Source organism: Vanrija pseudolonga, chromosome 3 (genome assembly GCF_020906515.1).
Source record: "Vanrija pseudolonga chromosome 3, complete sequence".
NCBI lineage: Eukaryota > Fungi > Basidiomycota > Tremellomycetes > Trichosporonales > Trichosporonaceae > Vanrija > Vanrija pseudolonga.
The window spans coordinates 693,326-720,657 of record NC_085851.1 but is presented as its reverse complement, the minus strand read 5'-3'; the positions used below and the strand labels follow the sequence as shown (position 1 = coordinate 720,657).

The window sequence follows — 27,332 nt, the reverse complement described above, 5'->3', positions numbered from 1 at the left end:
CGCCGGTAACTAACTCCAATACCCCTGTGTAGTGTTGGCCATCTACGCTCGCGGGTTTCAAAACCGCACATTTCAGATAACAGATTAGGCAGGCAGTCTTCGGCTCGTTCCGAGCAGCCACTCACAATTGTCCCGGTTGACGCGACCTGTCGCCATCATGGCGAGGGCGACGACGCGCTACTCACGCGAGCCATGCATTCCGAACAGCCTGGGAGCGATCACCGCAGCTGACGTGTGCCTGGCCACATCTGCGTCGCGTGGTGCATGTGCAGGGTTGCGGCGGAGCCGGCGGAGGTCGGTGCTCAGTTTGTGTTGTGTAAGGCGGATGTGGGATATCCCAGAGGTGGTGGTGATGAGTGTTTGCGCCCCGTCGAATTGTGCGGGTCACTCAGCTCTGTCTCCCCATCACCTGCTTCTGTCGCGACTGTACTGAGTCCACTCTCTATGGCGTTGACGGTATGCGTCGTCGACAGTCTCGGACCCGCCTGCTCCAGCTCAGCTCCGGGTGGTTGTCGGCGGTGAGTAACGCAGGCCCCGGAGTTATCCATCCGGGAGTTGGAACGGTTCGGGTGGGGGCTCAAAGGACCTCGGACGTGGCCTCGGTGAGGACCTCGGTGGTCTGCGGAGGGTTCCAAGCAGGGCCGTGGACTCGGAGTGGCATGGGTGCGTTGAACGAGCAGGTGGCACCGAGCCGGCGGCAGCTAGCCATCAACTCTGTGTGTGGCCACATGGCGCATGACAGGCCACCGGCCAACACTTCGCAAGACATGTCACTCATCCTCCTTATCTCTGACGTCCCTTCTCTAATCACACATGCAAATGCACGAAGAAGCAGACAGCCCCAGCCGACGGCGGTGCCAACGAACCCGAACGAATGTGGAGATGGTGGGTGTCGCCCGATCACGAAAAGCCGTCCATCGGCCTTGTCCGTCGAGCACCGGACCGCGTCCCGCAACTTACAGCTGATCAATTGTGGAGCCTTCATCTCTCTTTACTTTCCATCCAACGCACTCACTAACCAGCTAACATGACCACGGGGGACGCCGGGGCGTGCACCCCGGGCACGGCGAGCGAGCGCACGCCCCTGCTCGCTGCGACGCCAGTGAAGCCCGGCACGCCGGTCGATCGGCACCTGGCCATCCGCCTCCCGCCGTCGTTGGCGGGGCTGGACGAGGACGCTCTGCAGCGCATGGACCGCAGCGTGACGCGCAAGGTCGATACGCTCCTCCTGCCGATCCTAATCATCCTGTACATCCTCAACTTTATCGACCGCAACAGTGGGTTTGATCTGCGGATGAGCTAACCCACCACCAGACGTCGCGACGGCAAACATCGGTGGCATGACCGTCGACCTCGGGATGAGCGCCAAGGACTTCTCAACGGCCGTGTCGGTGCTCTTCATCAGCTATAGTATGTCCACTACATCACCCCGCTGACCCCAGTCTCGTTCCAGATCCCGTCCAACATCGTCGCGGCGCGCACGTCCCGCCCCGGGATCTACATCTGCCTCATGTGTGCCCTGTGGGGCGCCGTGTCGGCTTGTACTGGCGCCGTGCGGAGCTTCCGCGGTCTGGTCGTGTGCCGATTGCTGCTTGGAGTGACCGAAGCGGCCTTCTTCCCTGGTACGTCGACGGGGCGAGCAGTCCCGACCCGAGGCCCAGGCCGACTGACGCCCCAGGCGCAATGTTTCTCCTCACGCTCTTCTATACCAAGAAGCAGATGGCGCTGCGCGCCGCCATCCTGTACACCGGCTCGCAGTTCGGCAACGCATTCGGTGGCCTCTTCGCCCTCGCGTGTATGCAGCTCGAGGGTTACCGCGGGCTGCGAGGCTGGCGCTGGCTCTTCATCGTCGAGGGTAGGTGTTTTAACCCCAGCCACCTACTCACACTCAGGCCTTCTTACCGTCGCTGCGGCCTTTGTCTTTGCCTTGATCATCCCGAACCGCCCCGAGTCGTTCGGTTGGCTCACTCCTGTAGAACGTGACCGGCTCAAGTACGTTCTCGAGCAGGACAGGTTCACGAAGGACGCGGGAGACGAGATCGGATCCTGGGACGCGTTCAAGCTCGCGGTCACGGACGTGAGTGGAGTTGCAGGGAGCGAGCTGACGCGCCCAGGTCAAGGTCTGGTTCGTCGCCGCCGCCCTGACATGTAACTACATCGCCTCGGGAGTGGTCAACTTCTTCCCGATGGTGGTCAAGGGCCTAGGCTTCAGCGACACGACAACGCTGTGGCTCACGTCGCCGCCGTACCTGCTCTGCGCAGTCGTCATCTCCATCGTCGGGTGGCATTCGGACAAGGTGCAAGAACGCACAATGCACGTCGTGGTCTCGTTCTGCGTGTGTATCGTCGCCATGGTTCTCGCGCTCACCACGACATCCTTCGCGCCGCGCTACCTCGCCATGATGATCATGCCGTCGTCGTTCTACTCGGCATCAATCGTCATGCTCTCGTGGATGTCGTCGAGCATCGTCGGCCCGTCCGTCAAGCGCGCCATCGCGATCGCGCTCATCAACTCGATCGACAACTCGCCCAACATCTGGACACCGTACCTCTACTTCGACCCGCCGCGATACACCGTCGCGTTCATCGTCAATCTCGTCGCGTCGGTACTGCTCATCATCGTGGTGCTCGCCAAGCGCCAGTACCTCGTCAAACAGAATCGCAAGCTCGACCGAGGGGAGGACCTGGGACCGAACGGTCCGACTCGTGTACAGATAGAGGCTGGGTTTAGGTTCCAGCTGTAGAGGTGTAGTAGAGAGGCGTATCTGCATTCATTCTCGGAACGGTCTACAAACAACGTACAAGCTTGTATGCCAGAGACTTACTCGTGGTCGGGACAGCGAATGACAAGGTCGTCACGACTGTCAAATTCGATGAGAGCCTGCTTATGGCTGAGGCCTGCCTTGTACTCTTGCAGACTGAGGAACGAGGGGGAGGCCTCGCAAAGGCTGCTCAAGTCCTTGAGGCCCTCGTCAAGCTTCCAGAATGGCAGAAGCGGCGAATGCTTCCAATTGTCTATCTGAAGGAGTTCGTCAAGGCTGAGTGTTTCCTCGGTTGGTCGTTTCAGGGCATGCATTTGGTTGAGGCCGGATTCCAAATCCACGACGACGAACCGAACCTTGCTCTGTGGGTGATTCTCCGGCCCGTATTCCTTTGCGTACTCTGGCAGATAGCGAGCAATGTCATAGAGCATGGAGGCAATTGCCAGCCACTTGGGGTAGTCTATGTCGTCGGTGTAGCAACTCTCATCGGCGACGGAACTGCCATCGGTGTCATCGGCGTCATCGGTGCTGCCGGTGTCTTCCGTGCCGTCCGTGCCGTCCGTGCCGTCGGTGTCGCGGACGTCGACGGCGTCCCCGAAGTTGGACGTGCCACTGTCGATGGCGTTGTCGATGTTGACCGTGCAACCTGCGTCATCGGTGTCGTCCCTGTCGTCGCTGTAGGGACCGGTAGCGTCGGTGTCAACGGTGTCATCTGTGTAGATGGCTGCGTCGACGTTGGTCGAGTCGGCGGAGTGATCGGTGTCGAGGGTGCCGTCGGTGTCTTCAGAGGGGAAACGCCAGTTCACGATGAGAACCAAACAGGAAGGCTTCCCGGATTTAATGCCAGTACGGCAGCGGTCTCGGTATCGGTAGTTCCCGAGAACTTGGAAGGGGTGAAGTTGTACGACGATCTTCTCGGGGCAATGGCTTAGGAGTACCGTTTGGATCTGTTCGAATCGCGTGCGTCCTAAGAACACGACTGTGGGACTCCGAGGTACGTAGGGCAGATCCGCCACCTGGTACAAGCCCCTTCGATGCTCGAACAGGTAACTGCGCCATGTTTGTAGGTTCGGGAGGCTGTGAAGCACACTCCTGGGAACACAGAACCGTGAGTCGACGATGTGGACCTTGTCGAACAACTCCTGGCGGCGCTTCCCCGCCATCCAGTGTCCAGAGGAAGAGGCAAGCCAGCGAACCTGGGGCTGCCGAAGAGCTTCGAAATTGGCATCGAGGTGCGTGACCTTGAACGACGGGAACGGAAGCTTGGCGGCCGTTGCCGTGTTGTAGAGGGCGAACGTTTGGGCCTCGGGAATCACCATCTTGTAAGTGACGGTACCGAACACGTCATCGCGATCGACCTTGTCCTCCTTCACAATAGCGATCGTGACGTGCTTGAAGAGGAGAGAGGTGGCGTACTCATGGACCTCGTGGTTCGTGCCGCGAAATGCCTCAGGAACAAGCTCGACGATCGCTTCGAAGATGTGTCGAAGTCCAAATGGACGGTGGTCGATATGGTAGGAGTACGGCTGCCACTGGGTCGCCGGCGGGGTGGACCCGGCGGGGGGTGAGGCGGTGGCCATTGTGGAGAGGTGGTGTGAGGGAGAGAGTTGGAAGAGAGAAGTCGGTACAAGGATACCCATATTTATCTGAGTTCGGGGACCCATCGTTTGAACAAGCAACTGGGATTACCATCAACCATTGATGGTGATGGCCACACCGCCACTGGTGTCGGAGGCTTTGTTGGCCTTGTAATGGGCGGGTGCCACATCATCGCCCTGGAGCAGTGCACAACCCGGCTCATCAAAAAACCGTCTGTTTGTCATTTGTGATGTGAAACTGATGGGCTGAGGTGTAGGAGAACAAGTCAATACTGCACATGTCTGCGGGAATGATGGCTGCAACTCGGGCACAGTTCCAGGCGTTACCGCCACTTTCGCAATGTTCATGTTGCTCCCATTACGTCTCGGGCAACCATGTCTGCATTCACACTAGGATTTGTATCGGCGGCACAAGGGTCTTCTCGGCTACTATGTGGGAATACTCGATGAAACGGGAGAGAATGCGGTCGCTGACGTTCAGCTCCACCTCGGCCTCCTCCTCAGAGAGGGTCGCCTTGTACATACTCCTCCAACGAGAGGAATGCAGACGCCTGTTGGCGAACATTGCGCATGAGGGTGAGGAGCCTAAGAAGACGAGGGTGCTCGAGGAATAAGGAAGTCGGCCAGTTCGCCTCTACTAGCAGTTCGTCAAGGCTCAAATGGTTTTCCCCGGGCGCTGCCAGGTCACGCAGGCAGTTGAGGTACAGTAGTAGGCGAGATTGACCACGATCAACGAAGACATGGTGCTGTTCGGCTTATGCCTGTAGGCGTAATCCACAGCGTAGGCGGCAAGGATGTTGCCCAATTTGTGCATACGAACGGCGATTTGTGGCAGCTCTTCTTCCAAGTGCCCGCCTGGGTGCGCGATAATGACGAAGTGTCGAGGATTCCCGCAGCTCCCGGCACGGTCACTGGGTGCCTGTTCGAAAGTGCCCGTTGACTGCAGGTGAAGGACAATCTTCTCGCGGGGGCGGCTCCATGACATGTCGAATCGCTCCGGCCCGAACAGGACCAATTTGGACACTGCGGGCATGTAGTAGCATGCCGCATCGCCGCTGGGGAGGTATTCCTCTTCGCACTGATAGACGCGCCAGTATTCGAGGTTGGGGAGGTCTTTAAAAAGGCTCTCAGGGATGGTGATAGGCGAGTCGATGACGTGAATCAACTTGAGGATCTCCTTGCGCTGCTTCGCAGGCATGCGGTACCCCGTCGATGTGGCCTGCCATATGATCCTCGGCGCTTGAATGCCAGTGATATTCTCGTACGCGTGCACGACCTTGAAGCTCGGGAACGGGAGCCTGGCGCCGGTGGTGGGGTTGCAGAAGTGGAAGAGGTGCTCACTCGGCGTGCCGGGCTCAGCAATGTACCGGTCCACTGTGCCGACCGTGACGTGCTTGAAGAGGAGCGCGGTGGCGCGTGCATGTACCTCGGCGCCCGTCCTCAGGAAGACCTCGGGCCTGGCCTCGAGAAGGGGATCGAAGATGTGGTTGAGTAGCGCCCAGTGAATGGCGTAGGGGTGTGCCTGCCACTTCGCGGGTGGCGAGGCGGTGTCCTCCTGGGTCGAGGTAGCCTCCTCTTGTGGTGAGGTGGTCTCCCCCTGTGGCGAGGTGGTGTCCTCCTGTGGCGGGGCGATCTCCGGCTGTGGCGAGTTACTGTCCATGACGGGAGGTGAGGTGGAGGGAAGTGAAAGAGAAGAGAACTGGAAGAATTCCAGATACTGTACATGTATGAATGGTTGAGGAATGGTGACAAGATATCCAAACAATGCGACATCCATCAGTGATGGATTGTCGGGAACACGCCGCCACGACCATGTGTCTGTGGCATTGTCTATCTGAGTGGGTGAGCGGGTTTGTCCTCGAAAACTGAACCCAGCCTGCCTCCACAATCAAATGCGGAGGTCCGCTGTTTGAGCTCCAGACTGATGGGCTGTGCCACCCCACGCTTTCCAGCAGAATCAATAAAAGTGCATAGGCCCGGGAAGCTCTGTTGTCTATTATTTGTGACATCTAGGTCGAAGGACAGTGGTCGGGGTAGCCGTCGGCTGGGTTGCCCCACCAGTTGGGGAACGGCTTCTGAGGTCCTCCGGCACCGAACACGGCGAACGAGAGAATGAACAGCACCAGCAGCGAACCACCGTCAAAGCCGGCCATGACGAGGTACGAGTAGTCCTTGAAGAACCTTGGGTGGTAGTTGCGGAGGTAGTACTGGAAGAAGAAGCCGATGGTGAGCGTCGACCAGATGATACACGTCTGGGTCTGGTTGTAGCCGAGGTATCCCGAGTAGACGAGGAGCTGCGGGGTGTTGAGCTCGCGGAGGTCGAAGCGGCCGATCGCGGGGCGAATCTTGACGATCACCCAGTGGAGGACACAGATGCCGAAGCCGATACCCAAACCAGCAGGGACCAGGACGTACGGCTTGCCTGCGGAATACAGATACTTTGCCAGTGCCCACGTCGTTGCCTGGTTGTCCAGGCTCTGGAAGTACTGGCCCGACCAGGCGGAGTTACCGTCCGAGTTGACGAGGAGGTTGCGGTGCTGGTTGACGACGGAGATCATAACCACATAATTGATGAACGCGCCGAAGATGGTGCCCCACACCTGCGTGAGGAACATGACACGGGGCGGGATCTTGAGGTACTCTCCCATCTTGAGGTCTGAGGCGAGGTTGAGCGACTGCGAGATGACCGAGTGGGACCAGGCGGAGAAGTAGAGATTGGCGATCGGGCGGCCGGGGTGCGCGACACCGGCGACCATCTTCATGAGGGCGTTGGTCGCGATGCCGTTTCCGAAGCGCGCGTACAGGATTGTCGAAAACGGCGAGATGAACGCGCCGAGGAGGAGCGCGACAATGTACCCCCAGACTGGGAGAGTGAGGTGCTCCACTGTCACGACGATGATGCCGAGGACGAACGCGCCGATCAGGATGGTGATGTACCACCACCACGGGGCCTCCTTGTAGTTTTCCATCATGATCCTGTGGTGGCGGTCGTCGATCTCGTTCTTGCGCAGCTTCTTGACCGTCTCGACGATATCCTTGCCCCAGAAGAGGATGATGTGGCCGATGAGCGCGCCGATCGCCGCGTTGCCAATCATCAGCGCCCACGTGTACGTGCCGGCGAGCTGGGGGAGGCCTACGCTCTCGAGCTTGGCCTCGTCGAGAATACCGTTGATGAACACTGCGCTCGAGTTGTATCGCCCGCCCGCGGCGGTACGCAAGCTCGTCGACATGAAGGGCTGCGCCTTTGCGCCCCAAGCGTTGCCGTAGTACACTGCGATCATGGCGATGTAGCAGATGACGATACCCGCGGCGAAGTTGGCCTGGAGCTTGAGCGGCATCGACGCGGCCGTGCTCGTGAGGTATTGCCAGTCGAACGAGTAGTTGAGGATGCCGAGACCTTGGTTGTTGAGCGACCCGCCGAAGATGTTGTTGAGGATCGCGCCCCGGCTGCCCTTGGTGTGCATCGCGGCGAGGCACGGCACCGAGACCGAGTTAAGCCACGGCATGATGTACGCCGGGAGGAACTCGTACACTGTCATGCCGGAGAAGCAGTACCAGAACCAGCGGAGCGGCTTCGAGTCGTGCAGGTCGTCCCAGTGCAGCGCCTGCAGGATCTTCACGAGCGGGATGTTGGTCCAGTACACCGACTCGACGTGCCACACCGTCATGGGCCGCAAGATGCCCGTCAGGCCGTAGCCGAACAGGCCGATGGACAACGTCGAGAGGATGACCGTCGCAGCGTTCAGGCCCGTGTTGTAGAACAGCTTCTGGACGGTGAAGACGGAGATGGAAGCCGCACCGTTGGAGGCCGACGACGCAGTAATCGCCGCCACGGCGTGCTCCTTGAGTGTGAAGGGACCGGGGTTGAGGAGGACCAGCGCCGAGACCCACCACGGGCGTGGCGCGTCGGGTCCGCGCTTCGCCAGCAGACGGTCACCGCGGGGCAGGGCGAACGCCCACAGCCGACCGAGGAACCAGATGATGAGGACGATGAACGTGCCGGAGATGGTGACGTTGGTGGGTTTAAACTGGGCGTGTCAGCGAGAGAGTCCAGAGACATCGGCGCGACGCACAAGGTAGATCTGGTTCATGGTCGCCTGGAACGCGGCGACCGCCGTGCCGAGCACCATCGAGCGCACGGTGAGCGCCTGGTCATGGTCGTCGCGGATCGAGAGGAGGTAGTTGGCGGCATCGGCGCCAGTCTTGATGATGTGTTCTGTCTCGACAGGCTCATGCGCGAGCTTTTCGTTTGACGCCTCGCGCGACGAGTCGGCGTTCGGGTCGAGCACGCTCGCGTCGACGTACTCGCTCCCCTTGGGCTTTTCGCTCACCACGACGTCCTTCTCGTGCGTGACGTCCGTCTCGGGCACCTCGGGGAACGGCGCGGCGCCGCGCTCCTCGACCGCGGGTTCGGGGTGCGCAAAGTGGCGGTGGTGCAGCTCGGACATGGCTGTTGGCGCTGGCGCTGTTTGCTGCCTCAAGCCCGGTCACTCGAGCAAGATACATATACATGCACGACTTTTTCTCGCGCTCATCGCCGCCGCCGAGACGTGGCCGCCGACGGGCTCAAGAATGGCGCAACAGTGGTGTGCTCTGTCCAATACCCCTGCTCAAGAACAAACCACTGCCAAATTCTACTAGCGTGCATAGAGACGACGCACGCAGCAGCAGCAGCGATATCCATCGGCAAGTGGTCCGACCCGCCCTGAGACAGGCCCTGCGTCCCACCACTATCGCGCGCCGCACCCTGCCATCGGACCCGGATATGGCGTGCGCGCCGCATGTGGTGTCTGGGGGGAGCATGTGCTCCACGTCCAGGCAAACGCGTCGGGTATCCGTGCCGCGGTCGTCGCCGTCGTCGTCGTCGCGGTTCGCCAAGCGCCCAGCCAGAGAATTTTTCGCGCCGCCAGTCCATTAGCCAGAAATATACCGCCAAGCACACGTGGTCCGCGACTGGCACGTCATGCAGCTTGATTATGAGTCGCGCGCGAGCCGAGGCCACGTCTGACTTCGACGACGCTTTTGCTGAAGAATAAGCATACTTGACACTAATGCCTGCCTGCCTTGTCTTGTTCCGACCGGCGCGAGTTATGTCACTCTGCACGTGTCAGAGCGTGCGGGTGCCGCGGCTCGGCTCGGTGCCGCCTGCTGATATCAGATCTCGCGCTGCAGGCACACATGGTCCATCGCGCTCGCCCCGATGGCGCTATGGCGTGCTTTCACTGTGCCGCAGTCGTCGATGCAAGTGGAAGACACACTCGCTTCCGGAAGGAAGTGCCAGCCGCTCGGTGGGGCCGCTGGGGTGTGTGTGTGTGTGCAAGATGTCCGAGCCCAAGCCGAGGCATGCCGACCTCCGAGGCCCCCAACCTCGGCCAGAGGCATGACGTGCTCTCCGAGCCAGTGGCTCCACATCCCAAAGCAAACGTTTGCATTATAAAGAGTCCCATCACCCCACTCTACACCTTCTCCTTGCCCTCGTCGTCGACATTGACATACTCGACGTTGTTGTCGTCGGCCGAGGTGATCGAGTGGCCCGCAGGGTCGTGCTTGCGGTCCCACTCGTCGACCTCGTCGTTGGGGACGTTGATGAGCTGGTGGCCGATCGAGCCGTCGTCGTGCGTGACGACAATTTTGCGGATCTGGTAGTTGCCAAGCTTGGGCAGGATCTTGACCCAGAGGACGTAGTAGCCGCCGCAGAGGAGGATGCTGGGGGCGTTGTCAGGTGTGGTCTGGCCTATAGCACGGGTCACTTACAAGCCAAGGCCAACCAACGCCGCAGTGCCGTAGAAGAAGCCAAAGCTCGAGTCGTTGAGGCCTCCCTTGGGCGGAACCCAGGGCATGACCAGAAGGAACGCGTTGGTCAGGAAGAAGAAGATGTTGACAAAGTCCCACGAGCGGTAGGAGGAGCGCGGGAGGCCGACCTTGGCGCGCTGGTGGCGGATAAAGTAGAGACCGACCGTCATGAGCGCGAGGAAGAAGGACGAGGGGTACTTCTGGAGCGCGTTGACTGGTGCGTGAGCTAAGCACCCAGTCAAGTCAACTCACTGAAGTTGAAGGCCGAGCCGGCAGGAGGCACAATAATGAAGAAGGTAGCGAAGAACCACTGGGCGTGAGCGCGTCCTTACCCAACACCACGTACCATGATGAAGACGGGGAAGATGGGCGTGCCGAATGGCTTGGTCTGCACCCAGATGTGAGGGTAGGGCACGACGCCCTGGCGGCCAATCTCGCGGATGAGACGCGCCTGGCCTGTTATGACGGCCGTGATGTTGCCCACCGCCGAGAGGATGGGCAGGATAGTGAGGCCGCGGGCAGCCTTGGCGCCGAACAGTGTCTTGAAGTAGAGCGACGCGGTCGTGAGGTCGGAGTGGAGGACGGCCTCGGCGGGGACTGGGGTCAGTTTCGCTTGGGCACGCCCACTCACTCGCGGCAAAGTACGCAATGTTGACAAAGAAGTACAGGAAGAAGACGATACCGACAGACGTGAACGTCGAGTTCTTGATGGTACGGATGGGGTCCTTGACCTCGTTGGCGAAGCGCACGGCGTTCTCGTAGCCCGTGTACGAGTAGATGATGGACACGAGCGCGTTCGAGATACCGTAGCCGTCGCTGCTGGTGCCCTTGAACGAGTTACGGAAGTTTGCGTTGGGGTCGGCGACCTTGTGCTTGAACCCGCCGCCGAGGACGGCCCAGCCGGTGATCGTGATGCTGGGGGCGTGAGTGCGCGCTCGTCAAGGGCCGGTGTACGCACAAGACAAGGGTGAGGATCTTGACCACGCCAAGGACGTTGATCACGTGCAGCGACAGCTTCTGGTGGACGATCACGAGCGCCGACACCAAGGTCACGACGGCGATGGCCACGCCCTTGATCTCCCAGTCGGTCGGGGTGTGCGTACTGAGGCGGAAGAGGTAGGACGCGACGACTGTGTGTGGGGTGAGCTTTGAAACGACTGGGCGAGGGCAAAATACAGAGCAGACTCACCAAACGCATTGCCAGAGTTGAAGCGCACCACAATCACCTGGAACGCGAATACCAGAGGCCAGAAGTACAGCGGGCGCGGGAACGCCTGCTCGAGGTACACGACATTCGAGCCCGAGCGCGAGGGGAAGTAACTCGCCAGCTCGATCAGCACCGACGTGCCGCTGAAGGCGATCGCCGCGCCGATGACCCAGTAGATGAGGGACAGGCTGACTGATCCGACGCCGTGGAGGATGGACGAGGCTGGGGGCGTGAGTGGGTTGGGGTTCTCTGGTCAGTCTTGGGGCCGCTTACGAGTCGAGACTGTGTTGTCAGTATACCGCCACACAGCAACCCACGCGCGACCCACAAATACCCGTGCCGATAATCATCGACACGTTGAGGAAGAAACTGCTCCAATAGCCAACGTTGTAACCGAGCGGACTCGTCGTCTCGATCGGCGCGCCCTCGGCATTCTGGTACGTCGCCTCGGCGCCGTTCTCGCCCTTCTCGCCGACGTACGCCAGGTCGCCCCTGATCACGAACTGGCGCTTGCCGCCCAGGTCGCCGGCGAGGTGGGGCACTTGGGCTAGGTCGTCTGATGCGCGGTGCGACATTGTGGGTGTTGTCGATGGAGGAAGAACAGGGTCGCTGCCACCCGCTGCGCGAAGATATACCGTTTCAGTTTGGCCCAGCCCTTCAGAACAAGAGGCCAGGTGCAATCGCTGACGCGCTCGCCGCGTCCGATGACCACATCTGTCGTCGCGCAGCGGTTTGTTATTACGAGCCAGTGCTAGCGAGCTAGCGAGCCTGCGAGCGATCTGCTTGGGCGCGCGCGTGCCAAGTCGCGCTAGAGTGGTACCAGCGTGCACATGCCAAGGCGCAGGCGCGGCTTGCCGCCGCGGTAGATGTCCACCACCACGCCCCAGGATATCCACGGACGATGGCAATAGCTGCACAGATCCGTGGCTGTTCCTAGGCATGTGGTACCTATTATCATCTCTCACCATCCGTGTGCGGTATGGCGAACGTGGTCAGTGCGGTTTCGTTTCAGTCAAATCAGCAAGGGTGGCGAAACACGGCTCGTGGCTACTCGCGCCCGCTCGCTCGGGTGGAGACGGCGCGCATGGCGTGCTGGTAGGTGAAACACCTTTCCTGCACCAGTTTGTGCTACCGGGTATCAGGCGCAGCCCCTCGCTCGGCAACCCAGCGCCGGGCGCTGCACTTCGGCGCCGTCTCTCTGCCGGATATGTTGCCCGCCCACCCGCAAGCGACGCGCGGTGGCGTGTGATGGCGACGAAAGGCCCGTGCGCGATGGCGTCTGAAATCGAAGTCGACGGCGATGGCGAGCCGAACCGCTATGGGCGTCCAGTGGGTGGCGGCCAGCTTGTCATCAGCTTCGCCTGACCACGATGCTGCGGGCCGTGGGGTGTTCGCGTTCTAGAAGGCGTGGCGCCGCCACGGGCGGATCTTCCGGCTCCAACCTCGACCGCCAATGTCAATGCTGCATATGTGTAACTGCTCCCTCTACCCCTATTGTGCGTTTTACGAACGGTACTGCGCTGTCAGCGATGTCCACGGCCTCAACACCCACATCACCGTTAATGGTCACGTATTCGTGCGAGAAGTCGCACGTCCAGACCTTAGACTCTGCCGACCCGGCGCCGAGGTCGATGAGCACCTCGAGGTCCTCCTCGGCGAGGATGACGGACGCGCGCGCCTCGTCAATCTCGGGCTCGGGCTCGCCGTTCTTCAACAGGCGGAGAGGCGCCTCGCCCTTCAACTTGCCGGCGGGGATGAACTGCACCGAGACCTTGGTCGGGTCGACGGTGCCCTCTGGGATGTCGGTGTAGCCGCTGGTGGCAGGGTCAGCTAACAGCAACAACAACAAAAGAGCTGGCACCACTCACACGGCACACAGGATTCTGCCCCAGTTGGCGTCCTGGCCGTACATGGCCGTCTTGAAAAGCGCCGAGTTGGCCACGCTCTTGGCCACCTTGTTGGCAATGTCAAAGCTCGGCGCGTTGGTCACCTTGACCTCGACAAACTTGGTCGCGCCCTCGCCGTCGCGGACGACCAGCTGCGCGAGCTCGGCGGCAAAGCTCGCCAGCTCCTCCTTGAACGTGTCAAACTCGGTCGTGTTGGCCTCGCTGATCTCGGGCAGGTCGGGCACGGCCGCGCCGTTGGCGAGCACCAGCACCGTGTCGTTTGTGCTCATGTCGCCGTCGACGGTGATGCTGTTGAAGCTTCTGTCGACGGCGTAGTTGAGCGCCGACTGGAGCGCGGCAGGCTCAATCGCGGCGTCAGTCGCAATCACGCCGAGAAGCGTAGCGTGGGGCGGCTGAGGCGGGCCCATCTTGGGCGCGATCATGCCGGCGCCCTTGTCGATCCCGACCATGCGCACTTCGCGGCCGCCGAGGGTGAACGTGCGTGCGCGGAGCTTGGGGAACGTGTCGGTCGTCATGAACGCGCGCGCGAGGTCCATCCACGCGTCTGGCGCGCTGTCGAGCTTCTTCACAAGGCCGGGAATCGCGTCGGTAAGCTTGTTGATGGGGAGGTTCTGGCCGATGACGCCAGTGGACATGACGAGGGAGCCTGCGCCGTGCGCGTCGGCGTGCTTCGGGAGCAGCTGGGTGAGGGTGTTGCTTGTCGCCCAGGCGTTATCGAGGCCCTGCTTGCCGGTCACGGCGTTCGCACAGCCCGAGTTGACGACAAAGCCCGCGGCGCGGCCCTTGCCCTTTGACAGCAGCTCGGTGGTGACGGTCACCGGGGCGGCTTTGAAAACGTTACGCGTCATGGACGCCGCGGCGGCGGTCGGACGCTCAGTTGACGACGCGAGGATGCCGAGGTCGAGCGCGCCGCTCTTCTTGATCCCGCAGTGGGTCGCGGCGACATAGAAGCCCTTGGGGAACGCCTCGGCTGGGTACGTGATGATGTGGTGGTCCTTGTTCGGCGCGAGGACCGACCGCGTCGACGCGAACCCGCGGGTCAGTGCTGATGGTAGACGAGCAGCAGCGGTGGACAATCGGAGCATTTTGTGTGGTGTGTGTGTGGTTGAGAGAGGTGAGATGCGGGTGAGATGCCTGCCTTTCTTTATCTTTCGAGGGGAGCGATCCGACTCGATGTCATTGCTCCAAAGGGTCAGTCACGTGACTGCCAGAATCGAGCCGACGAGCCGACCACAACCGACCGCTTGAGCCTCCTCTGTACGTACATCCGAAGCGCGTCCCCCCTTGTTCCCCTTGCAAACTCTATGCATTTGTAACACGTCGAGTTGTTTACCTTGACGACGAGACACGACGTAACAAAGAGTAATGTCTCGCTTAATGCCATGCATAACACCGGGTTCCTCGCAATGTTGACAATTGTCACACTTCTCCTACCGTCGCATCGTTCAACGACGCGCCAAATCAAAAACAAAGGGCGCGTCGAGGGAATATGCCTCGACTGATATATTTGATCCCGACAGATTCTATGACGTGTAAATGCCATCGGGTCCAATGCCGCACTCGCTGATGTCGTCAGTTGGGGTGGAGGCCCCGAGCGGCGGGGCAACTTGCCTGGAGCTTAGAAATCCGACGACCCAAGCAGCGACGACGACGGCGACTCCGTTATAAACAACATCTCCCACAACCCCCGCGACGGAGAGTGATAGCACCGACGCATACATAGATAACGAGACGGACAGCTGCTCCAAGACCTTCTTTCAGTCAATCTCCCCCTCGTACTAGCAACAACATGGTTCTCGCAAGTGCCGCTTTCAAGGTGAGTTGTCCACCTTCCTCGGGCTACCTCCGCACGCGCGACACTGACACGTCCCAGACCGAGTTTGCGGTCGACATGACCTGCCAGAACGTGGGTGTCGTGCTCTGAGGGCCCAGCTAACCCACCAGTGCGTGACGGCTGTCAACGACGCACTCCGTGATGTGCCAGGTGAGCCTCCCACCCCACCTCCACCTTCCCTGATGCTGACCAACCAGGCATTGAGCGGTATGACATTGAGCTCGAGAACAAGCGTGTCACGATCACTGGAAAGAGTGGGTTCCCAGCATTGCTCGCAGCTAACCCGCCAGCGCCCCCCTCCCAGCTCCTCTCGGCACTCAAGTCGACACACCGGCAAGTGCTAGTTCGTGGCGCGTCGGCTGCCGACTCGTCGGTCCCCTCCCAAGCCGCCGTCAGCATCCTCGAGTCCCCCGTCGACGTGCCGACAGGCAACGCGTGCTCGACCACGCCGCTGCGCGACATTCCGGGCATGAACGAGGCCGAGTTTAGCCAGAAGGTGTTCGGCATCGCGCGCTACGTGCAGGTTGCGCCCAAGTCTGTGCTGCTCGACCTGACTGTCCGCATCCCCAAGGACGAGCACACGACCCCCGCGTCCGTGTACCACGCGTACGTGAGCAAGACGGGCAACCTTGTCGACCCGCCGAGCACGACCGGCGGCGCGTACGTCCACCTGGGCGCGATCACGCTCGACAAGGACGGCTACGGCGACCTGTTCAAGGAGGTCGACGGCGAGATCTGGGAGTGGATCGGCCGCGCGACCGTCGTCGAGGCCAAGGACGCGCCTGCCGAGGCCAAGTCGATCGGGTCCATCTTTGCCGGTGTGGTTGCGAGGAGTTCCGGTGCATGGGGTAACGACAAGACGGTGTGCGCCTGCTCTGGGCGGACAATGTGGGAGGAGGGCAGGGAGATGGAGCGCAAGGGCTTGCTCTAGGGTGCGAAGGGCGTTGTATGGCGAGATGCAGCGAAGTTGACTCAAACCGGCGGCATAGTGCCGCTGGCCCTTGCCGCCGGTGATGATTCGGTGATGACTTGGCGATCACGACTCCGGTGATTGCCTCGCTGCTATCTTTCCTGAGGACGGCGCAGCGCAGCGCGGCGACGGATGTCCGCGTCGCGAACGCTTACCGCCGTGCCCCCATGACCTTGACACACCTTCTGGCGCGGCTTGCCACACCTCGTCTTCGGCAAGCAATGCATCGACGTCAAGCACAACTGGCATGCTGCATGCGACGCGTACGCGTGAGGTGTTACTGCTTACGAGCTGCACCAACTGGCAGTCACGTGGCCAGATTATCGGGGCCCGAATGTGTTCGGACATGGGCGATAGCTTGGCGCCCTCGGCGTGCTGTGGGGCAACGCACGGCGTCGACTCGCCGTTCGCACCAACAACAACCCCATGACGCTTGTTCAATGGCCGAGTTGTGCTACAATGCAACTGCCTGCTCCAACCATGCATGCACACTCGCAACAACACGTTAGCACGGGTTAACTTGACACTATCGCCACAGGCAAGCCGGTTACTCGAGTAGGCGCTCGACCGACGAAAGACACGATCGACGTTATACACAGCAGCTTCGCACGCACAGTCACACCCTTCCATCCTCCTTTCCACCTGACACATACCCATCCGCCAACGCGCACACACCCAACATGACTATTGAGAACCTCGACGGCGAGCAGCTTCGCCAGAAGTATGCCGAGGAGCGCGATAAGCGACTGCAGGCCCCAGCCGGGCGCAAGTTCAAGCGGCTTGAGCAGCCCGGCCACGTCGTCGACCTGCACCTGCCCGTGCAGCCGCGCGAGCCTGTTAAGGACAGCGTCGACTTTACGTTTGTCGGCGGTGGCTTCTCGGGCCTCATCACGAGCGCGCGCGTCAAAGAGGCCGTGCCGAACGCCAACATCCGCATCCTCGACCAGGCGGGCGACTTTGGCGGCGTGTGGTACTGGAACCGGTACCCCGGCGCCATGTGCGACACGGCAGCCATGGTCTACATGCCCCTGCTCGAAGAGACGGGCCACATGCCGACGCGCAAGTACGCCATGGGCCCCGAGATCCACGAGCACACGCGCCGCATCGGCCGCCACTACGACCTGTACAAGCATGCCTTGTTCCACACTGCCGTGACTGCCGTGTCGTGGGACGCCGACCTCAAGCGCTGGCGCGTGCAGACGAACCGCGGAGACGACTTTACGACCAAGTACCTCACGGTCGGGACGGGCCCGCTCACCGTCGCGCAGCTGCCCGATATCCCCGGCATCGACAGCTTCAAGGGCAAGGCGTTCCACACCTCGCGGTGGGAGTACGAGTTCACTGGTGGCGACCGGTCCGGCGCGCCGCTCACCGGCCTTGCGGACAAGCGCGTCGCCATCATTGGCACGGGCGCGACCGCCATCCAGTGCATCCCCGAGCTGGCAAAGTACGCCAAGGAGCTGCTCGTGTTCCAGCGCACGCCGTCGGCCGTCGATATCCGCAACAACCACGATATCGACCCCGAGTGGTTCAGCAAGGTAGCGGCCGAGCCCGGATGGCAGCAGCGCTGGCTCGACAACTTTACGTCGATCTGGGCGTTGACTGGTGGCCGACCTGCTGAGATTATGCAGAAGTACGACGACCTGGTGAAAGATGGGTGGTCAGAGCTCGCGCTGCGCATCCAGTCGGTTTTCTTGTCCCTCAAGCCCGAGGAGCGTAACCCCCAGGGCGTGATGCTGGCCATTGAGCGGAGCGACGACGAGACGACGAGCCGCATCCGTGCGCGTGTCGACGAGGTGGTGACGGCCGACCCTGCCGCAGCCGAGGGACTCAAGGCATGGTACCGCCAGCTGTGCAAGCGCCCTACCTTCCACGACGAGTACTTGCAGTGCTTCAACCGGCCTAATGTTACTCTCATCGACACGGACGGACAGGGCGTGGACCGAATCACGCCGACGGGCCTGCACGCCCTCGGCAAGGACTATGACGTCGACGTGATCATCTACGCGAGCGGGTTCGAGTTCCAGAACACGAGCTTCACCTCGCGTCTCGGATTCGAGATCACCGGACCGGAGGGGACACTCACCGACGCGTGGGCGGACGGGATGCGCTCGCTGCACGGACGCCAGACGAAGGGCTTCCCCAACCTCTTCCTGACGCAACTTGCGCAGGCGGCACGCTTTGCAGCCAACGTGCCTGCCAACTTCCTCGAGTCGGCGCGCGCGATTGCCGGAGTCGTCAAGTACATGGAGGAGAACGGCAAGCAGACGATCGACGTGAGCAAGGAGGCCGAGGACGCGTGGTTCGACCTCATCGTGTCCGCCGCGCCTAGGGCGCAGCGCGACGAGTGCACGCCCGGCCACTACAACAACGAGGGCAAGATCACGCTCGACAAGCCGAGCCCGAGCGGCATGGGGTCCGGATACCCGGGCGGACCCGTAGCCTTCTTCCAGCTCCAGCGGGACTGGACCAAGCGCGGGCTCGAGACGGGCGAGTTTGAGGGCACCGTCGTGGCGTAGCGTAGCGTAGAGCAGTGAAAGCAGTAACGACAACAAGATGTACATCGCTTTGTTGGAACGACGTGGAGCAGGCACCGCCGCGCGCTAGGACGAGCAGCAGATCTGGGGAAGTGTCTGGCCCGCTCCCAGCCCCACACCGACGGAGGGAGCGCATTTCCGTTCGCCAGTCGAGCGAGCACACACGGCCCGGCCGTCCAATCCGCGCCGGCGGTCGGCGTGCGCGTCGGTGGTCGGCGTGCACGTCGGTGGTTGCACGGCGCGCTCCACACCTCGCAAGCAAGCGATAAGTATCAGCTGACGAGGCTAGCGGCGGCCCCGCATGCAGCATGTGCGCCGGAGACGTGCGGTACTTTTCGGATAGGCCAGCGCGCGACAACGATGCGGCGCGCGTTAGTGTCGAATGCGGACGCTTGTGGGCTTGGCAGGTACGGTGGGTGGGTGTCGGCAGGGCAAAGAGCATGTTTGGGCAGGGTTGTGGTGCTGGCCAGGCCGGCCGGCAGACCCACAAGTCATGGTGCTCGACGCGGAAGTCGTCGTGCCGGCTCCGGATAATCCAACGCCAGAGCGGCGACGAATGGACGCCGTGCCAAGCGTCAGCACCGCGTGGTGGTGTCGTGTTGAATGTGGAGTCGGTGGTCGGTGGGCGGGTCCGTCCGGCCCGGAGCTGGCTGACGGCTGACGTGAACGCCGACCTCGAGCACGTCTCGTCTCGTCGTCGTGTGGCTTCGCTGGGCAGGCACAAGCGCGCAAGCTTGCATGGCGCGTATGTAGCACAAGCTTCGCTTCATTGCGCAGGCAGGCACTGTCATGAACCACCACCGCAGGCAATGGTGACACCGCCAGCCAGTAACAAGAGCGCCAAGCCGCTCGCGAGACAGGACACCACGCGGTGCAGCGTGGCGGCTGGCGTCGATTGACGCTATCTGCCATTTTGATTGCCACCACGCTGTCCAAACTCAGGCACGGTGGCCCGGTGGGTGGGGGTGCGGGGCCGAGAGATAAGGCACTCGGCGGCGTGGCATGTGGGTGGGTCGGTCGGTCTCACGACTGGCTGGTTGCGGCCGTTGCGACCCCGGTCAGTCAGGTGATACATGTCGTATGTGCGTGTATGCTGCACTAGTGCACTGGCTGTCTGGCTGGCCGTGCACGATCCGCAGCCGGCGGAGTGAGGCCTGAGGCAGCAACCAACCCGCGCGCCGCGCTTCCCGATGCCGTCGCCTCCGCGGTGGATACCTACTCGGAGCGCCAATCCACACACCACCATCGGCCACTAGCCCCACAGTTATCTCTTGGCAAGCACGACTACGCCGAGCCGCCAGCACGCCGGGGTGCGCAATCACACCTCCACTAGCCGCGCCAAGCCGTGGCGTGTGGCCCATGTGTGGTCGATGTTGTCGTGCCTTGCGGTTATTGTGGCTCCTTTATGGCGCAGCGGGCCGGAGTGAAGCGCGGCGGCGCCGAAGCCGCTAGCTGTGGGGATGGGACGAACAGCGGAGCGTCGCGTGATGCGTTAGCCCGTTTGTCTGGGGACAAGACAAGCAAGCGATAGCGTTCGCCCGATGATATGCCGATGGGCTGGCGTCCAGACCCACTCGCGGCGCGGCATAAAGCCCAAGCCTGGCCTGGCCTGGGTTAGCCTCTTCCCCAAGCGCACGAAGCGCACCACACCATGGCACACAACAAGATTGAGAAGATCGACTCGCTCGAGGACGAGAAGGAGGTGGGTGGCCCCTTGGGGAGTGGGGAGGGGAAGGCAATGAGGCAAGGCTGACGCCCCACAGCGCGACTTTGCGGCCCAGGTCGCCGTCCTCTCCCCTGACGCCGAGAGCGACTCTATCGAGGCCAAGGACCTCGGTGCGACGAAGGAGGATGTGCTGGCTGCCGAGGAGCGCGTGGCGGGGATGAGTCTCGAGCGGTGTGTGAAGGTGAGTCTACATCGTTGGAGGATGTGGCAGTGTCGTAATGCTCCTTCCGCCACCGTGCCTCCTTCCATCCACGCACGTCGCTCGGTCGGCGCTGACGCGCGCCCTCGCGCAGATTATCACCGAAGTCCGCACAATGCACAAGCACGACCAAAACTTCCCGACCGACATCCTCCTCCGGATGAACGAGTTCCTCGACAACCCCGACGTGCTCGCCAACCCCGAGCTCCACGCCGACCTGATCCACGAGATGAAGCTCGAGGCCGTGCTCGTTACCGAGAACAGTCCGTACGCCGAGGTGCGCGGCGTCGTGGACCCGGTCGACGACTTTGACATGCCGACATTCACGATCCGCGTGTGGATTATCGGCGTGCTCTTTTCTGGCGCGGGCGCGTTCATCAACCAGCTGTTCAGTATTCGTATGCCTAATATCTCGGTCGGGACGGAGGTGGCGCAGCTGCTTGCGTGTGAGTAGGGATTGGATTTCAGAGTGCTTGTCGCACCGCTGACGCGGTGCTCCTCCAGTCCCCTTCGGCAAGATCCTCGAAAAGATCTTCCCCGACTACTCGTTCCGCCTCTTCGGGCGCACGCACAACCTCAACCCCGGCCCATTCAACAGGAAGGAACACATGCTCATCACCATCATGGCGGCCGTGGCCTTCTCGACGCCGTACACGGGCTACATCGTGTTCACGCAGGCCCTGCCCATGTTCTTCAACAACGCGTACGGGCACGACTTTGGCTACCAGCTGCTCAACACTCTGGGCTCCAACTTTGTGGGCTACGGCCTGGCTGGCCTCACGCGCAGGTTCATCGTGTACCCTTCTTACTGTGTCTGGCCTGGCTCGCTCGCGACGCTCGCGCTCAACAAGGCGTTCCACTCGGACGATAGCGGCGGCGTGCCGGGTCCCTTTGGGCGGATCTACTCGTGGTCCCGTCTGCGCCTGTTCACCGTGGCGCTGATCGTGACGTTTGTGTAAGTGAAACGGCGCCAGCGGTGAAAGTGGCACTGACGCCACGCCTCAGATACTGGTGGATCCCGGGCTACCTTTTCGAAGCCCTCTCCTACTTCAACTGGCTGTCCTGGATCGCGCCCTACAACCCGACGTACAACATGATCGTGGGGTTCAAGAACGGGCTCGGCCTGAACCCGTTGCCTACGTTCGACTGGAACATGGTCTCCGGCGTGTGGCCGGCGATGGTGTTGCCCATGTTCTCTATTACCAACTACTTTGTCGGCACCATCGTGTCGGGCTTCATGATCGTGGCCATCTACTGGACGAACGCGTTCAACACGGCGTACCTCCCGATCAACAGCAACAAGACGTTCAACCGCACTGGCGGCAAGTACAACGTCACGCGCATCCTCGACTCGAAGGGCTTTTTCGACGAAGCCAAGTACCAGGACTACTCGGAGCCGTACATGTCCGCGGGCAACATCACGCTGTACTTCTGGTTCTTTGCGGCGTACAGCGCGACGCTGTCATACACGTTCCTGTACCACCGGCACGAGCTCAACCGCGGCTTCCGCTCCGTGTGGCGCGACATCAAGAACAAGCTGCGCGCGCGCCGCGGCGAGGCGGCGGAGGTCGACGAGGACGAGTTTGCAGAGGACATCCACTACCGCCTCATGAAGAAGTACAAGGAGGTGCCCGAGTGGTGGTACTTCCTCGTGCTGTGCGGCGCGCTCGCCATCGGCATGGCGGGTGTCGGCGCGTACCCGACCAACACGACCATGGCGGTGGTTATCTACGGTGTGCTGCTTGCCTTGTTTTTCGCTGTGCCTCTCGGCATCATCAAGGCGGTCACCGGCTCGACAGTCACGCTTAACGTGCTCGCCGAGTTCATCGGCGGTGTCATCGTCCCCGGCGACGCCCTCGCCATGAACTACTTCAAGATGTACGGCTACGTCGTGACGGCCCACGCCTTGTCGTTCGCCAACGACCTCAAGCTCGCACACTACACCAAGATCGGCCCGCGCTACACCTTCTGGGCGCAGATGATCGCCACGCTCATCTCGTCGCTCGTCTGCACGTCCCTGTTCAACTTCCAGATGGGCTTCAAGAACGTCTGTCTCCCGAACGCCTCCTTCAAGTTTACGTGCCCTGGTGGTAAGTTGAACCTCCTCCCCCTCCACCTCACCAAGCTAACATCCCCAGACTACACATTCTTCAACGCCGCCGTGTTCTGGGGCAGCGTGGGACCCATCAAGATCTTCGGCAAGGGCGGCCGCTTCACCTCCCTCCTCTCCGGCTTTGGCCTCGGCTTCGTCCTCCCGATCATCATCTACGGGCTGCAGAAGGCGTTCCCCAGGCAGCACTGGCTGCGCCAGATCCACCCCGTGATGATGTGTTTCGGCGCGCTCATCTGGGCGCCGTACAACATCAGCTGGATCTGGCCCGCGCTCGTGTTCACGTTTATCAGCTGGAAGCTCGTCAAGCCGCGCTACCTCGCCTTCTGGGCCAAATACAACTACGTCCTCTGCTCTGCGCTGTCGGCCGGCATCGCCATCTGCGCGATCGTCATCTTCTTCGCGCTCCAGATCAGCGACATCAACCTCGAGTGGTGGGGCAACAGCGAGTACGACAAGGGGTGCGAGACGGCCGCGTGTGTGCGCCTCCCCCTGCCGGAGAAGGGATACTTTGGCCCGGAGAAGGGCCACTTCCGTTGAGCGCGGCGAGAGGGCGGGGACAGGAGGAGAGGGGGACCCCAGCTAGTTGCTAGGGTTGAACAGCCGACGGCCAAGCCATATTATCTACGTTGTACAAGTCACGTAGTCGTTGTCCATGAACTTTGAGTGAGGCTTGCCGCACCGCCACTCATGCTGTAGCAAAACCACAAGCAAAACGATACGCTCGCATCAGCTCGCACGCCCGACAACGACATGATTCGAACATGTGCTCCCGAAGGAAGTTGATTTCGAGTCAACCGCGTTAACCACTCCGCCACGTTGCCATGGGTGCGGGTGTGAGGGTAGGGAGGGGTTTGGGCGGTGGTGGTGCGAGGAGGTGCCAAGCGAGGTGGAGGAGACCCTGGCGCAACTGGGTGGCTGCCCTGTGCCCTGTCGTACTTCCGGCCAATACCCCGGCATTGTCGGCCCGTGTGCTGTTGCTCGGTGTCTTGCCCATCTGCGATAGTGTCACTATCGCGTGTGACTTGTGTCACCTAGTGAGACAGCGGACAGATCGCCGCAGTCATGGGTGGGCGGTGACACTTTGATCGGCACGACGTTGACACCTCCTTCACTTACGTTCTCGAGTCGACGACGAGCTCTTGCATGTACACCCACGCAGCAAAAGATAGTGGATCTCCTATCTGTTCTCCTGACTGTGATTCGAACACAGGACCTGCGGATTGAAGTTGTAACCTATTACAGTCCGACGCTCTACCAACTGAGCTATCAAGAGGGTGTTTGATGTGATCTTCGTGTCTGCGACTCTGGACGCTGGTATTTAAGCAGAGTGTATAGGTATGAGGTGTCGGCTTCAAGCAACTCTCCCCTGCCCCCGTAGCCTCAGCAAGATGCATACACATACTATACGTCTACTAACTCGACCGCAGCAATGCCAGCATGGCCCATCCCAACGCCCACGCGGCGAGGAGCCCGCTCATCGAGCCCTCTACCACGCGTCGCAGGCGGCGCGCCCACACCTCTTCACGGCGCCCGCGGCCGGTGGCCCATGCAGGCTCGCCGCCACCGCCGGTACCCGGCCCCCCGGTGCTGTCGTCCGAGTCGGACCCCTCGTCGTACCGGTACAGGTTGATTGTCGGGTGTCGGCTTGAAGGGTTGGTGACGAGTTGTCGTGATGGTCTGGAGAGCTGGTGGCCGCGTGACTGGAGGAGCGCGGTGAGGAGGTGAATGCCGTCTGTCGATGGCAAGGGGAGAAGGTTGAAGAGGAACAGCGAGAGGGTCACCATCTTGAGGTATCTGGAGGTCAGTGGTGAACGGCGTCCGTCACTTACGCGAGGAAGAGGTCGCCCCATCGCGTCCCCGCGGCCCAGAACCTCGGGGCCTTGGTCCCCACCTCGACTTGATGCAACACGGCCACCTTGTCGCCCGACCACAACACAACGTCGCGCTTGCTCCCGCGTTTTATCCTGATCCGCAGGATGTGTTCTAGTGGGGAGAGATTGACGCAGAGATGGGACAGGGCGCAGTGGCACTCGGTCGACGGCATCGAGATGATGTTGTGCGCGGGCAGACAGTGTGTTTCTGATCCACCGCCGTGTTCGGCACGCACAAACCCGATCATATGGTGCGGCGAGCAGGGTGCACGCGGCGCGTCGTCAAACTCGTACTTGGAGACGCACCACCCATTGGGCTCAGCCGGTGCTGGAGTGCCTGGTGGGATAGGCTGGCCAGAGAGATACTTGCTCCAGATATCCACCTTGCCACCGAGGAAGATGTCATCGACATGGGTGAGTATATCGCCTGGTCGGAGGTGTGATGCAAGCTCGGAATCCTGCAGCGTTTTTTGTCAGATTCCACGAACGGCAAGTCTGCTTGTCACTAACCTGCGCCACCGCCACAACTACCCTTCCCTCTGCACTGCTATTCCCCCACGCCAGCGGGCTAATTCCTCCCAGCGCAAACAATGCCAACCAGAGGACGAAGTTGTGCCATGGCCCGGAAGTTGCCAACCTCGCATGCGCCTTGAAGGGCAGGTAGTCGACTGCATTGGCAGGGAAGATGACGCTGGCGCTCGGCAGCACGAGGTGGAGGTTGAGCGAGAATTTTGATGGCGAGACGTCGTCCAGCGCAGCAGCGAGCGCGTGCCCCGCTTCGTGAATGAGCTCGGCGACAACGAGCGCGAGCACGAGCGTCGGCAGATGCGACAGTGGCGTCGTGATGCCCGGGATCTACAGTCAGCTCCGCCCTTCTGTCACCAACCCACCAAAGGCTGCAGCCCCCCATCAGCCGTATGCAGCTGTGGAGGCGGCGCATCTCGTTTCCCGATGCCCGAGGCATGCTTGGCAACCGCGTCAACGACCGCGCGCTTGATGATCCTTGCGGCGCCCTCGGCCGCCGCGTCGAGCCCCTCGGCGGCACGCGGTTTCAGGCCACCGTCAGGCGCATGCTGGACACGGGCATGCGCCTCAGCTTCGACCCATACTGCCCACCATACGCGGAAGAGGGCCCAGATCGCGCCGAGGATGCCGACCGCGATGCCGACCACCGAGACGACGACGCCGGCGTCGTAGAACCACAGCACCTTGTCCCTTGAGCGCGCGCCAATGCCGGCTAGCACGCGCTTCGGGAGCGAGTTGAGCCCGCCCGTGGTCGCGGACACTGTCACCCCGTGCCGCTCGACGACCCAGTCGGCGCGTCTCGACAGCCGGTACGCGGCCGCCGGCGACGGCAGCTTGTACCGCGCCTTTGGGTTGGACGATGCGACTACGGCCGGCGCCGAGCGCAGCAGGAGCACCAGGACCGACAAGAGGACGAGCGGGAGCGCTACCTCGAGCAGTGACATTGTCGTGCTCGGTCGGCGCCCGCGTGTAAAAGAGTTGGATGTGGAGGAGAGTGGTGAGATGCGATGACGAAGATGTTACGAGAGGGGCAACGATGATGAGATAGAGACAAGGGAATTGACTTTGAGATTTGTATTACAAAGTTGTCATCCGCAGTAGAAGTGATGATTAGGAAATCTGATTCCGCTAATCACCACGTGGGCAGTCAGCCCATGACGACAATATCCCCCGCGACTTGGCACGTCACACACCACCTTGCCCATCACTCTGCTCTTGTCTTGACACATCTCCTTGTCTCTCCTCTCATCTCTCAACCCAAACTACCCCACCCCCACACACACCATAATGTCGTCCGGCTGGGAAGTCCGATTCTCAAACTCGCGCCAGTTGCCCTACTTCTACAACGCGCAGACCTCGCAGTCGACCTGGGACGCACCCGAGGGCCTCTCGGACGCGCAGATCCAGGCTCTGCCTGGTGCCAAGTACCTCTCTGGTGCGCCGCCCAAGCCTGAGGGGCAGGTCCGCGCGAGCCACATTCTCGCCAAGCACTCGGGCTCGAGAAGGCCCAGCTCGTGGAAGCAGGTGAGTGGTGGGGTGTGCGTCGAGGCCATGTCCAACGGCGCTGTTCTGCGTATGGGAGTCACACGGCTGTCTAGACTGGCCGAGTCTTGCAGATTCAGCTGCTCTACGCATCTGCTTGATCCATGCAGCGTCCCTCTGCCCATCTCCGCCGACACAACTAACCCCCCCAGGCAAACGTGACCCGCTCGCTCGACGACGCGCGCTCCATCATCGAGGGCCACATCGCACACCTTGCCCCCTTGAGCCCCGAGCAGCGTGCAGCCGAGTTTGCACGCATCGCGAGCACCGAGTCGGACTGCTCGTCGGCACGCAAGGGTGGTGACCTTGGCTGGTTTGGCCGTGGCGCCATGCAGAAGAGCTTCGAGGTGGGTTTGACGTGTGTATGCTACGGTCTGTGCTGACAGCTTTCCCCCCTCGCTTGAATCTTGCCGCTGGTCCACACACACACAGGACGGAACCTACGCGCTCGAGGTCGGCGAGCTCTCACCCGTTATCGTGTCCGACTCTGGCGTGCACGTCATCCTCCGTACCGGCTAGTAGCCGCGCGCATTAGGAAAGAGAAATCTGGGGCCCTTTGTCGTCGAATGCAGTGATTCCTGACCCTCGAGGCATTATGTATCTCTGCGTTGAGGCAATTGTCTCTGTGGTCGTCATTGTCGCTCGTTGTTGTTCACTTGTCGCTTCGGCGGCGACAGTCCGAAGCGATGGACGGACGGAAGCAAAATGTTCGCCGAGACGAGAGACGCCCTGCTCCGTCATTTCCAAG

The 27,332-nt window shown here is 61.4% G+C and overlaps 11 protein-coding genes and 2 non-coding genes across 13 annotated transcripts; 5 read left to right on the top strand and 8 right to left on the bottom strand.

Annotated features, from left to right (window-relative positions):
* Window positions 1-1,027: 1,027 nt before the first annotated feature.
* Window positions 1,028-2,744, top strand: SPAC1002.16c_0 (putative transporterc; the record flags this gene model as incomplete). The annotated part of the gene is made up of 6 exons (XM_062770355.1): window positions 1,028-1,277; window positions 1,315-1,410; window positions 1,443-1,622; window positions 1,679-1,855; window positions 1,893-2,077; window positions 2,115-2,744. 6 exons carry the CDS (start codon window positions 1,028-1,030, stop codon window positions 2,742-2,744), a joined length of 1,518 nt encoding a protein of 505 aa, XP_062626339.1.
* Window positions 2,745-2,821: 77 nt separating this feature from the next.
* Window positions 2,822-4,342, bottom strand: LOC62_03G003822 (uncharacterized protein; the record flags this gene model as incomplete). Its single annotated transcript, XM_062770354.1, has 1 exon — window positions 2,822-4,342. One exon carries the CDS (start codon window positions 4,340-4,342, stop codon window positions 2,822-2,824), a length of 1,521 nt encoding a protein of 506 aa, XP_062626338.1.
* A 403-nt stretch (window positions 4,343-4,745) lies between these two features.
* On the bottom strand, window positions 4,746-6,020 carry LOC62_03G003821 (uncharacterized protein; the record flags this gene model as incomplete). Its single annotated transcript, XM_062770353.1, has 2 exons — window positions 4,746-4,994; window positions 5,139-6,020. The coding sequence occupies 2 exons, from the start codon at window positions 6,018-6,020 to the stop codon at window positions 4,746-4,748; spliced, it is 1,131 nt and encodes a 376-aa protein (XP_062626337.1).
* Window positions 6,021-6,369: 349 nt separating this feature from the next.
* On the bottom strand, window positions 6,370-8,808 carry OPT5_0 (Oligopeptide transporter 5; the record flags this gene model as incomplete). The annotated part of the gene is made up of 2 exons (XM_062770352.1): window positions 6,370-8,388; window positions 8,434-8,808. The coding sequence occupies 2 exons, from the start codon at window positions 8,806-8,808 to the stop codon at window positions 6,370-6,372; spliced, it is 2,394 nt and encodes a 797-aa protein (XP_062626336.1).
* A 1,008-nt stretch (window positions 8,809-9,816) lies between these two features.
* Window positions 9,817-11,935, bottom strand: MUP1_2 (High-affinity methionine permease; the record flags this gene model as incomplete). The annotated part of the gene is made up of 8 exons (XM_062770351.1): window positions 9,817-10,066; window positions 10,115-10,367; window positions 10,406-10,463; window positions 10,500-10,750; window positions 10,785-11,068; window positions 11,112-11,283; window positions 11,343-11,582; window positions 11,689-11,935. The coding sequence occupies 8 exons, from the start codon at window positions 11,933-11,935 to the stop codon at window positions 9,817-9,819; spliced, it is 1,755 nt and encodes a 584-aa protein (XP_062626335.1).
* Window positions 11,936-12,810: 875 nt separating this feature from the next.
* Window positions 12,811-14,373, bottom strand: CND03570 (Arginine biosynthesis bifunctional protein ArgJ, mitochondrial). The gene is made up of 3 exons (XM_062770350.1): window positions 13,229-14,373; window positions 12,913-13,174; window positions 12,811-12,875 (listed from the first exon to the last, which is right to left on the bottom strand). Exons 1-3 carry the CDS (start codon window positions 14,350-14,352, stop codon window positions 12,864-12,866), a joined length of 1,398 nt encoding a protein of 465 aa, XP_062626334.1. The 5' UTR covers window positions 14,353-14,373; the 3' UTR covers window positions 12,811-12,863.
* A 556-nt stretch (window positions 14,374-14,929) lies between these two features.
* On the top strand, window positions 14,930-16,078 carry CCS1 (Superoxide dismutase 1 copper chaperone). Its single transcript, XM_062770349.1, has 5 exons — window positions 14,930-15,069; window positions 15,128-15,173; window positions 15,212-15,251; window positions 15,299-15,355; window positions 15,392-16,078. The coding sequence occupies exons 2-5, from the start codon at window positions 15,159-15,161 to the stop codon at window positions 16,030-16,032; spliced, it is 753 nt and encodes a 250-aa protein (XP_062626333.1). The 5' UTR covers window positions 14,930-15,069; window positions 15,128-15,158; the 3' UTR covers window positions 16,033-16,078.
* Window positions 16,079-16,751: 673 nt separating this feature from the next.
* penE (Pentalenolactone D synthase) lies at window positions 16,752-18,590 on the top strand (the record flags this gene model as incomplete). Its single annotated transcript, XM_062770348.1, has 1 exon — window positions 16,752-18,590. One exon carries the CDS (start codon window positions 16,752-16,754, stop codon window positions 18,588-18,590), a length of 1,839 nt encoding a protein of 612 aa, XP_062626332.1.
* Window positions 18,591-20,259: 1,669 nt separating this feature from the next.
* OPT2_0 (Oligopeptide transporter 2) lies at window positions 20,260-23,183 on the top strand (the record flags this gene model as incomplete). The annotated part of the gene is made up of 6 exons (XM_062770347.1): window positions 20,260-20,310; window positions 20,372-20,515; window positions 20,628-20,979; window positions 21,038-21,488; window positions 21,539-22,623; window positions 22,672-23,183. The coding sequence occupies 6 exons, from the start codon at window positions 20,260-20,262 to the stop codon at window positions 23,181-23,183; spliced, it is 2,595 nt and encodes an 864-aa protein (XP_062626331.1).
* Window positions 23,184-23,386: 203 nt separating this feature from the next.
* Window positions 23,387-23,467, bottom strand: LOC62_03G003814. The gene has a single exon. It is a non-coding gene; the product is annotated as a tRNA-Ser (tRNA).
* Window positions 23,468-23,831: 364 nt separating this feature from the next.
* LOC62_03G003813 lies at window positions 23,832-23,919 on the bottom strand. The gene is given in 2 exon segments: window positions 23,832-23,867; window positions 23,883-23,919. It is a non-coding gene; the product is annotated as a tRNA-Tyr (tRNA).
* Window positions 23,920-24,024: 105 nt separating this feature from the next.
* Mbtps2 (Membrane-bound transcription factor site-2 protease) lies at window positions 24,025-25,986 on the bottom strand (the record flags this gene model as incomplete). The annotated part of the gene is made up of 4 exons (XM_062770346.1): window positions 24,025-24,440; window positions 24,476-24,975; window positions 25,028-25,372; window positions 25,408-25,986. The coding sequence occupies 4 exons, from the start codon at window positions 25,984-25,986 to the stop codon at window positions 24,059-24,061; spliced, it is 1,806 nt and encodes a 601-aa protein (XP_062626330.1). The 3' UTR covers window positions 24,025-24,058.
* Window positions 25,987-26,262: 276 nt separating this feature from the next.
* Window positions 26,263-27,167, top strand: ESS1 (Peptidyl-prolyl cis-trans isomerase ESS1). The gene is made up of 3 exons (XM_062770345.1): window positions 26,263-26,566; window positions 26,737-26,931; window positions 27,017-27,167. The coding sequence occupies exons 1-3, from the start codon at window positions 26,330-26,332 to the stop codon at window positions 27,101-27,103; spliced, it is 519 nt and encodes a 172-aa protein (XP_062626329.1). The 5' UTR covers window positions 26,263-26,329; the 3' UTR covers window positions 27,104-27,167.
* Window positions 27,168-27,332: the final 165 nt, after the last annotated feature.